Here is an 11639-nt window from a genome sequence, read left to right on the forward strand (position 1 = left end):
TTTTTGCAGATGATGCAAAATTACTTAAGAAGGTAAAAACGGAAGAGGACTGCAACTCATTGCAACAAGATCTGGACTCAAAAGTGGGAAGTAAAATTCAATATTAAGAAATGCAGCATAATGGAATTTGGAAAGAGTAAAAATAGAATATCAAAAGATTACAGAATTGGGGAAGAAAAAATAAATAAAACAAACTATGAAAAAGATCTTGGAGTGATGATTGGAAAGGACATGAAACCAGATAAGCATATAAACCAGATGTTCGGAGAAACCTACAACTTATTGAGAGCAATCAAAGTGGCATTTACCTATATGGACGAAGAAATGATAAGGAAAATACTTACTACACTAATAAGACCAAAACTCGAGTACGCAGCATCACTTTGGACACCCAGTACCAAAAAGAATATTAAGAAACTAGAAAGATTACAAAGAGCGACAACAAAGCTAGCACCGACACTCACCAAACTAACATATGAGCAAAGACTATCCAAATTGAACCTACCAACTCTGGAACAAAGAAGAGAAAGAGGAGATTTGCTAACTATCTACAGAATAATGAAAGGAATGGAAGTTTTAGATAGGAACGACCTATTAATGTGGGACAACGGTAAAACAAAAGGACATGGAAAAAAATTGAAAAAGGATAGTTATAGAAAAAACTTGAAAAGGAACAGTTTCCCACACAGAGCGATAAATACATGGAACAAATTAGACAACAAAACAGTATGTGCTAACACTATACAAGATTTTAAGATAAAACTTGATGTGGAGAGATACAAAGACGGGTCACCACGAGCATAGCTCCCCTCCCGTATATTACAACTAGGTAAATACAACTAGGTAAAATACAATCTCCTCTTAGCATCCATTCCCAAATGTCTATTTCTCATTACACTTTTTAATTCAAGGTATTTACTTGCTTCTCTCAATCTACATTCTACCTCCACTCCTCCCTTTCCTGCCACATTTGCACCCAAGTATCTAAAACTATGCACTTCCTCCAGTCGCTCTCCCTTAATGCTCACTTCCAGTCTGCTGCCACTTTCTCCCCTTGTACATCTCATCACCTTACTTTTGCCCACATTTATCTTCAACTTCCTTCTTTCGCACACCATCCCAAACTCTGTCACTAACTTCCTCAATCCCTTCTCTGATCCTGCTACAAGCGCAGAGTTGTCTGCAAACAACAGCTGGCTTATCTCCCACTTTTCTCCATTTTCTTTAACCATATCCAATCCCTGACCCACTACCCTTTCATTTACCTCTTGCACCACCCCATCCATATATGAATTGAACAGCCAGGGTGACACAACACATCCCTGAAACCACTCACTCTCTCCATTTCTAATCCTAACACACGCTGTAATACTCTCATAAAAACTCTTTACAGCTTCTAAAACATTCCTCCTAAACCATATATCTGCAATACCTCCCACAGTGCCTTCCTGTCTACCCTGTCATAAGCCTTTTCCAAGTCCATAAAAGCCCAAAAAACATCCTATTTCCTATAGCTTTCTCATATGTTTTACCACAAAAATCTGATCTACGCAACCTCTACCTGTCCTAAACCCCCACTATTCCTCACCAATTACTCCCTCTGTTCCTTTCCTAATCCTCTCAGTCAAGACCCTCCTATAAGCCTTCCCAACTACACTTAACAAGCTAATCCCTCTGAAAATACTACACTTACACTTGTTCCCTTTTACCTTGTTAAGTGGAACTATACAGGCACTCCTCCAGTCCTCTGGTACGCCACCCTCTTTTAACATACATATACCAAAGGCTTTTTCCACCTATACCTCCTTTTTTCAGACATTCTGCATGACATCTATCCAGCCCAGGTGCCTTACCTGCTCTCACCATCTTAACAACTGCCTTCACCTCGTCTTTCCTTATTTCTCCTCCACTTACCTCATCGTGGTCATTTTCTTAGCACTTCCCACTGCAACTACCTTTTCCTCCCTATCCTCCCCAAAATACTCTGCCCATCTTCCTCTTATTGCCTTCTCTTCCATTATCATCATCTCCATCTGCATCTTTTACTTTTTCTTCTCTGCTTGATTCACCTTCTTGTCCTCTCTTAATTTCTTTGCAAAACATCTTTTTATTACTTTCAAAATTTTCTGTCATACTCTTATCCCATTTCCCATCTGCTATCCTCTTTGCCTCCTTTATCTTATGCTTTGCTTCTCTTTTTTTTTTCTTTTTTTTTTGTACCTCTCATATGATTATCTCGTCCTATTTTGTATCCAATCTGTGAAATCTTGCTTCTCTTTTACAACCTTCTTTGCTTCCTCATCCCACCACTTACTACCTTTCCTTCTGTTTCCTCCCATCCTCCTTATTCCATACACCATCTTTGCACACTTTGTGACTCCCTCCTTGATTCATCCCCACTCCTCAACTCCTAGCTCTACTCTATCCTTCACTCCCTCCCACTCCTCTCTCAGCTTCTTGTTGTACTCCTTCTACTTTTCTTTCTCATTTAAGTAGTTCACTCTAAGCACCTCCCTACCTTTTGTCCTTTTCCTCTTTCTCCATCTGTTCTCCACTCTCAACTTACCTTCCGCCAGAAAATGATCTTATATCCCCCACTCTCTCCCCTTAGAACATGTGCATCTTAACTCTTCCTATTCTACTCCTATTTACCACTATATAGTCCATTAACGCTCTATCTACCACACTTCCATCCACCACCCTCTCCCATGTGTACTTATGATTGACTTTCCTCCTAAACACTGTATTTGCTATCAGCTCTCTTTCTAGACACATCTCCACCATCAACTCTCCACTATGCTTTTTTTCTGGAACTCCACACTTCCCAACCACTCCATCTATTGGTTCGTTCCCTACCCTAGCATTAAGGTCTTCTAATACCACTGCATTGATGTAGAAGATCATGTGCCACAAGCTTGATTTGCTTTTACTTGAGACTAATAGAAATAATGCAAGAAAGGGATGGATGGGCAGATTGTGCCATATATATAAATGACATGGATGAAGGGGTGGAATGTTATATGAACTTGTTTGCAGATGATGCAAAAATACTAAAGAAACTAAGTACAGAGGAAGATTGTGAATCACTACAAAATGACCTAGACAAAGTCTGGAAATGGAGTCAAAAGTGTGAAGTGAACTTTAACATCAAGAAATGTAGTATGATGGAATTTGGAAAAAAGTAAAAATAGAATATTGGGACAATATAAAATTGGTACAAAGGAAGTTAAAAAAGTTAACTCAGAAAAAGACCTAGGAGTAATTATCAGCAAAGACATGGCACCAGACAAAAGTATCAACAAAATAGTGGGAGAAACATTTAATTTATTAAGATCAATGGAAATGGTCTTTTATTACTTGGATGAAGAAATGCATACATACATATACCAAGGCTTTTTCCCCCTTACAAGGGAGGTAGCCAAAAAGGAAAAGGCATAAGATCATTCCCACCCATTCCATCCCTGAATACACTCCACACCCCTCCACCCTCCCTCTTATCTGAGCACCTCCTGGATGACGGGTCATCCCTGCACCTTGTCCACTGCCCTGGGTCAGAAGCAGTGTTGCCAGACACAGCACATCCACAGCAAGGCCGCTTCATTAAATCAGCGACCCCCCTCTCCGTCTCCCCATGCATAAAAGGAGAAGACGGGGAGAAATCCCTTCAGGCTGCGTCAAATTTTGCTCACACATACTACCTCACCCCCCATCCCCCCACCCATTCCACCTCATGCATCACAACGTCATCCATATACAACCATTCTCCATTCACCCCTGTCTTCTGTCCTCTCTCATCCTTCCTCAACAGACATTCCCCTCTTCCCCAAAGCCCCTTTCACCCCATCCATCCACCTCATCCTAGGACATCCCCTCATGTTCACTCCCTCCACATCTACCTTCCATACCTCTTTTAGTCTTTCTTCACTCATTCTTTCCATGTGTCCAAACCATCCTGATACTCTTTCATCAACCCTATCTTCCAACTCCCTTTCCACCCCTGTTCTTCTCCTCACCTCCTCATTTCTCACTCTATCTAGCCTAGTAACCCCCATCATACTTCTCAGACACCTCATCTCAAACACATTCAAATTCCTTCTCTCTTCCTCTCTTATGTTCCATGTTTCTGCCCCATACAGTGCTGTTGGCACAATCACTCCTTCATACAGTCTCCTCTTAGCATCCATTCCCAAATGTCTATTCCTCATTACACACTTCAATCCACCAAGGCATTTACTCGCTTCTCTCAATCTACATTCTACCTCCACCTTCACTCCACCTTTTCCTGCCACATTTGCACCCAAGTATCCAAAACTATCCACTTCCTCCAGTCACTCTCCCTTAATGCTCACTTCCAGTCTACTGCCCCTTATACATCTCATCACCTTACTTTTACCCAAATTTATCTTTAGCTTTCTTCTATCACATACTCTCCCAAACTCTGTCACCAACTTCCTCAGTCCCTCCTCCGATCCTGCCACAAGCGCAGTGTCGTCAGGAAACAACAGGTGGCTCACCTCCCACTTTTCTCCATTTTCTTTAACCATCTCCAATCCCTGACCCACTACCCTTGCATTTACTTCTCGCACTACCCCATCCATGTATAAGTTGAACAGCCAGGGCGACATAACGCATCCTTGATGAAGTTCCACCTTTACCTCGAACCACTCACTCTCTCCATTTCTAATCCTGACACAAGCTCTACTACTCTCATAAAAACTCTTGACAGCTCCTAGAAGCTTTCCTCCTATCCCATATATCTGCATAACCTCCCATAGTGCCTTTCTGTCTACCCTATCGTAAGCCTTTTCCAGATCCATAAAAGGCCAAAAAACATCCTTCCCCTTTCCTATAGCTTTCTCACATATTTGTCTTACCACATGAATGAAGATGTGGATGAAGAAATGGTAAAGAAAATGTTAGTTACATTGATAAGACCAAGATTGGAGTACGCTGTGACACAATGAACACCCAGTACAAAAAAGAATATAAAGAAATTAGAATTCAAAAAGCAATGACAAAGATGGCACCAACACTCTCCAAATTGACATACGAACAAAGATTGGGCAAACTGGAACTACCAACCCTAGAACAAAGAAGAGAAAGGAGATCTACAAACCATCTGTAGAATTATGAAAGGGATGGAAGTCCTTGATAGAGATGATTTAAGTGGGATAAAAGAAAAATGAGGACATGAAAAGAACCTTAAAATGGATGTTTATAGAAGAGATTTGAAAAAGAATAGCTTCCCACTCAGAGTGGTGGATATCTGGAACAAATTGAGTGAGGAAACTGTGTGCAAAAACTACACAAGAATTTAAGATAAAATTGGATGCTGAAAGATACAAAAGCGGGTCACTATGAGCATAGCTCACTTTCCGTAAAACACAACTAGGTAAATATACACACATAAAAAGCATTTGATAAAGTACCACACAAAAAGCTACTAAGAAAAATCGAAATAATAGGTGGTGTACAAGGAAAGTTATTGAAATGGATGGAAGGTTTCTTGAACAGGAGAAAAATCAGGGTGGCACTTAGAGACAAAAATTCAGCTTGGGAAGAAATGATAAGTGGAGTCCCACAAGGTTCTGTATTGGCTCCAATAATGTTTGCCATATATATAAATGACATGGATGAAGGAGTGGAATGTTATATGAACTTCTTTGCAGATGTTACAAAACTACTAAAGAAAGTAAGTACAGAGGAAGACTGTGAATCACTACAGAGAGACCTGGATAAAGTCTGGAAGTGGAGTCAAAAGTGGGAAGTGAACTTCAACATCAAGATATGTAGCATAATGGAATTTGGAAAAAAAGTAAAAATAGAATATCATGGCAATATAAAATTGGTGCAAAGAAAGTAAAAAAGTAAGGTTGGAAAGAGACCTAGGAGTAATTATCAGTAAAGACACGTCCCCAGACAAGCATATCAACAAAATGGTCAGAAACCTTCAATTTACTAAGAGCATTGAAAGTGGCCTTTGACCACTGGGATGAGGAAATGGTAAAGAAAATATTAGTCACACTGATAAGTCCAAGATTGGAGTATGCTGAGACACTATGGACACTGGACACCCAGTACAAAAAAGAATATAAAGAAATTAGAAAGAATCCAAAGAGCAATGACAAAGATGCCACCAACACTCTAAATTTACATATGAACAAAGATTGTTCAAATTGGAACTACCAACCCTGGAACAAAGAAGAGAAAGAGGAGATCTACTAGCCATTAACATAATCATGAAAGGGATGGAAGTCCTTGACAGAGAATATTTATTAAATTGGGATAAAAGGAAAACAAGAGGACATGAAAAGAAACTCAAAAAGGATATTTATAGAAGAGATCTGTGGAAAACTCCACACAGAGTGGTGGATGTCTGGAACAAATTGGACAAGGCAACAGTGTGTGCAAAAACCATACAAGAATTTAAGAACAAACTAAATGCTGAAAGATCCAAAGACTGGTCAGTACAAGCATAGCTCCCTTCTCGTATAATACAACTAGATAGTTTTTGTGTCATTATGACCTTTGGAAATAAACTCTCCTACTGGGATTCAAACCCTTGCCTGAGTGGCTTGCTTTTTATAAGACAAAGACCATACTATTGTGCTACCATGACCCTACATAATGGAACGACTTAGTTCACAGCCCAATTGTTCTGCCGAGGGCTAGTCTTCTGACAAGTGTTTTTGTGTCATTATGACATTAGGAAATAAACTCTCCTAATGGGATTCAAACCCTCGCCTGAGCGGCTTGCTTCTTATAAGACAAAGACCGTACCATCGTGCCACCATGACCCTAGATAATGGAACAACTTAGTTCATGGCCCAATCGTTCCACCGAGGGCATCCAGGTGAAACATGGTATGTACTGTATTTCATCAAATCCTTAATGCAGGCTAGTCTTCCAACAAATGTTTTTGTGTCATTATGACATTTGAAAATAAACTCCTACTGGGATTCGGAAGGCTAGCCTGCATAAAGGATTTTATGAAATACAGTACATACTGTTTTTCACTTGGGTGCCCTTCGGCAGAATGATTGGGCCGGGAACTAAGTCATTCTGTTATGTAGGGTCATGGTGGCACGATGGTACAGTCTTTGTCTTGTAAAAAGCAAGCTGCTCAGGTGAGGGTTTGAATCCCAGTAGGAGAGTTTATTTCCAAATGTCATAATGACACAAAAACATTTTTTGGAAGACTAGCCTGCATAAAGGATTTGATGAAATACAGTATATACCGTGTTTCACCTGAGTGTCCTCGGCAGAACGATTGGGCCATGAACTAAGTTGTTCTGTTATCTAGGGTCATGGTGGCATGATGGTATGGTCTTCGTCTTTTAAAAAGCAAGCCACTCGGGCAAGGGTTTGAATCCCAGTAGAGAGTTTATTTAAAACTGGGTAGGTAAATAACACACACACACACACACAAACAAATATGCACATATGCTTGATTGAGACCTTGATCAGGTCAAGAATTCTTTACCTGTTTTATCTATATACCAAGGGTTTCTTCCCTTATAATGATAAGGGAGGTAGCCAAGTCAAAGGCACTACCCACTCCCATGTATTCCACTCCTGTCCAACACCTTTGTTTTCCTCTCATCTTAGCTTCTTGTAGATGAAGGGTCATCCCTATCTCATGCCCACTGCCTGGGTCTGAAGCAATGCAGAAAGATACAGTACATCCACAGCAAGGCTACTTCACTTAATTGGTAAACCCCCCTCTCCGACCCTCATACAGAAAGTAGATAAGACTGGGAGAAAACCCTTTGGGCTATGTCAAAGTATCATCCATACACAACCCTTCTCCACTCCCTGTATCCCTTGCCTACTCCCGTCCTAATTTAACAGACATTCCCCTCTTGCTCAAAGTCCCTCTCACCCCATCCATCCATCTCACCCTCTGTTGTCCCCTCAGGTTCACTCCATCCACCTCTGCCTTCCAAACGTCTAGCTAATCTTTTGTCACTCATTCTTTCCATGTGTCTAAACCATCCCTATCTGCCATCTCACTCTATCCAACCTAGTAACCCCTATCATACTTCTCAGACACTTCATCTCAACAAATTTGAACTTCTCTCAAATTCCAAGTCTCTGTCATAAGCACATTCACCCCCTCATGTAATCTTCTCTTTGCATCTGTTCTCAGATGCCAATTTCCAATGACATTTTTCAGTCCCCCAAAACATTTATATGCTTGTCTCAATCTATAATTTACCTCTACCCCAACTTCTTCATTTCCTGCCACAAGCGACCCCAAATACCTAAAACTATTCACTTACTCTAGCTTCTCTCCTTTCAGACTTAGGTTGCTGTCATCCTCTCCCCATGTACATCTCATCTCCTTACTTTTAGCTATCGCATACCTTCCCAAACTCTGTCACTGTCTTAATTCCTGCTCTGACCCTGCCACATGTGCTGTGTCATTTGCAAATAACAGCTGCCTCACCTCCCATTTGAGTGTACCTGTTACATATATAATAAAATTATTTGGCATTTATTAGAACAAAATCTTGACTATGTATGACAATATTTAAGTTGTCAGTAGAGAACAAGATGATTATGTATTTTCTTACACTTTATAGCAGTGTCCAATACACCATTGTCCTCTTGTCACACTTGTTTTCTTATACTTTTTGCTTTATTGTAGAAAACGTCACCAAGAAGAGCAGAGAGCACATGCCAAAAAGAGAAAACAGAAGAAGTTTGACCGATTGAAGCAAATTGAAGAAGCTCATGAGGCGGACAAAGCAAAGTGGCAGGCCTTCACGTCCAAGGTAGGAGAAGCTTTTGCCCTATCCTTTCCCGCTTGACAGACATTCATCTTGCATGGTCACTGATGACTCCTCATCCATGAGGAGCTAAGATGGGAGGGTTAACAAATGGATTTTTGGATGGGTGTAAGGTGGGTGTATGCTATGACTTAGCTACCCCCTGATAAGAGAGAAAGGGCCCTTTGTATCACCCACCCCTGTTACATATAAAACTTTGTATATATGAGCTAAATGCTGAGAACCTTAGATTCACCTGTATTTTCCCATTCTAATTTCAGCAAAACAAGAAAATGAAGGGAATTGTCAGGAAGTCTATATTTGCAACTCCCGATGCTGTCAATGGTCGCGTTGGTATTGGAACATGTGGAATTGGAGGCAAACCGATGACAGAATACACTCAGGCAGAGAAATGGAGGAAAGGGACATAGTGATTATGTAAAATGTATGTGTATGTATGGATGAATGTATGTCAGTATGCAAGAATGTTTGCAGGTGTGTACATGTTGGCACTTGTATATGAGGTAGGATTGGTTGTTTGATACTATGGAAAGGTATTGAAGTGATCTTTGGAAAAAAGCTTAACACATTTATAAAGGAATCATGTGTGCTGTGAAAGTGGGTTGATGGTGAACATAGAAATATCCTTTTAAACAATTGTGAAGACCAAATGCATAAATGGGATGTAAATTTTATCTTGGAATTGTCAGTCATGAAATGGACACTTGGGCTATGCAGATCTTCTGGATTTGTCGATTGACAAGAAGGAAGTGCTACAAAACAAAGAACTTGTATTTACAGTGAACAGACTGTATGAGTGCAGTATTTGCAAAGGTTACATAAGTACATTGTTTGTAAATTTGGAAGTACAACACTGAAAAGGAAAACCTGTAAAGATATTACACCAGAAAACATGAGTTACGTTGTGGAGCAATGAATGATTGGTTCATCAGAATGATGGTTTGCATTTGTTTTACAAAAGAATATATGTTGAGAAGATTTTCTCAAATACATGTGTATTTTGACTGTCCAAAATGGAAGACTTGTATTTAGAAATGTTTTAATTTGATGGAAAAAAAAATCCAGATGTGAATTTATTTTGTACAGAAACCTATCAGATTCCTATAATATTAAAATATTTGTAGAATGCAATTATTGTGTTAGTCCACAATTTGCATAAGGCAGCCTGAAGAATTACTGTGGAAGGAATGGAGTTGGAAATGTGCTTGTATGTATGGAGAAACAGGCTGTGGAGCATGTCAACATAATTTTTTTTTTTCAAGTGCAAATCGGGGTTTAGAAGATGAGGCCTGAAAAATGCTGACCTGTACTATTTTCTATTTAGTTTATTGTTGGTTTTAAGGAACTAATGATGGGTACCTACCAGTGGTGGTGCTGTTGAACAGAAGAGAGAAGAGAATACTTTCCAACCTGCCTGTCTTCAAAATTGTCAACACTTGGCTTTATTGTGGGAACTGTCAAAGTCTTTCCTCTTTCTACCATAGGAACAGTTCCACATTAATACAGGGCAGGCAACAGTCTAACATTTCTAGAGATCTACAGGAGGGCCCAGGGAGTGTTGATTGCCTCTGTAGGACAATGGGTTTCCAGTCAGTAAAATCTAGACAATACTTGTTTTTATTTCTTTTCTTCCCTTTTTTTCTTTTATTGTTCTGTAAGTTCTTTCCACTTGACATAATACTGCAGTGAGGTTTGGTAAATAAATACATGTATACATATAATAAGGGCTTTTTCCCCCTTACAAGGAAGGTAGCCAAAGTCAAAAGGCATAATTCTACTCCCATTCATTTCATCCCCACCCACTCCATTCCCATTCTCCACCCTTCCCTCCCTCCCTCTTTTCTTGGCTCCTCCTGGATGACAGGTCATCCTTGCATCTCCCCCATTGCCTTGGGTCAGAAGCACTGCAGCAAGACACAGTACATCCATAGCAAGGCCACTTCATTTAATTTGTGATCCCCCCCCCCCTTCACATAACCACTCCCTTCTATGCATCACAGCATCATCCATACACAAGCATTCTCCACCCACCCCTATCATCTGTCTTCTCCCTCAACAGACATCCTCCTCTTTCTCAATGCCCCTTTACTCCAATAAATAATGTGTGTGGATGTGGTATTGATGAGAGTAAAAGGGATGAGATAGGCAGTATGTTTGTGAGAAGAAAGATGGATGTGTTGGCATTGAGTGAAACAAAATTGAAAGGGAGGGGCAAGTTTGAGTGGTGGTGGTTGGGTGGTAGATATAGCATTAATGAACTCAATAGTGGTAACCAGGAGAGAATGGGGAAATGTCAGATAATTTTTTGGTGGAAGGTAAGTTGAGAGTGGAGTATAGATGGAGAAAGATGAAAAGGACAGGTAGGGAGGTGCTTAAAGTGAACTGCTTAAATGAGAAGGAAAGGGAGTACAAGAAGCTGAAAGCGGAATGGGAGGGAATTAAGGATAGAATAGAACTAGGAGTGAAGGAGGAATGGGGATGTTTCAAGGAGGGAATCACAAGGTGTGCAAAGATGGTGTGTGGAATAAGGAGGATGAGAGGAAATAGAAGGAAGGGTAGCGAGTGGTGGGATGAGTAAGCAAAGAAGGTCGTAGAGGAGAAGATGCGAGCTTTCACAGATTGGTTACAAAATAGGATGAGAGAATCATATGAGAGGTACAAAGAAAGAAGAGAAGGAAAGCATAGTATAAAGGAGGCAAAGAGGAGAGCAGATGTGAAATGGGGTAAGAGTGACAGAAAATTTTGAAAATAAAAAGATGTTTTGGAAGGAAATTAAGAGGAAGAGGAGTCAAATCAAGTAGAGAAGAATAGGTAAAGGGTGCAGATAGATGATAATGGAAGAGATGG

The 11639-nt window shown here is 40.2% G+C and overlaps 1 protein-coding gene across 2 annotated transcripts in view; it reads left to right on the forward strand.

Annotated features, from left to right (window-relative positions):
• The window catches only part of Spf30 (survival of motor neuron-related-splicing factor 30), a 121052-nt gene extending 109906 nt beyond the window's left edge, over positions 1-11146 (forward strand). For both annotated transcript variants that reach the window (XM_076178645.1, XM_076178646.1), the window contains exons 5-6: positions 8651-8777; positions 9053-11146. In XM_076178645.1, coding sequence (XP_076034760.1) covers positions 8651-8777; positions 9053-9202 — 277 coding nt within the window. In that variant the 3' untranslated portion in view covers positions 9203-11146. The remainder of the gene's footprint in view (positions 1-8650; positions 8778-9052) is intronic.
• The last annotated feature ends 493 nt before the right edge of the window (positions 11147-11639 follow it).

The sequence above is a fragment of the Oratosquilla oratoria genome, chromosome 41 (assembly GCF_046742065.1).
Source record: "Oratosquilla oratoria isolate Oo_2021 chromosome 41, ASM4674206v1, whole genome shotgun sequence".
Classification (NCBI taxonomy): Eukaryota; Metazoa; Arthropoda; class Malacostraca; order Stomatopoda; family Squillidae; genus Oratosquilla; species Oratosquilla oratoria.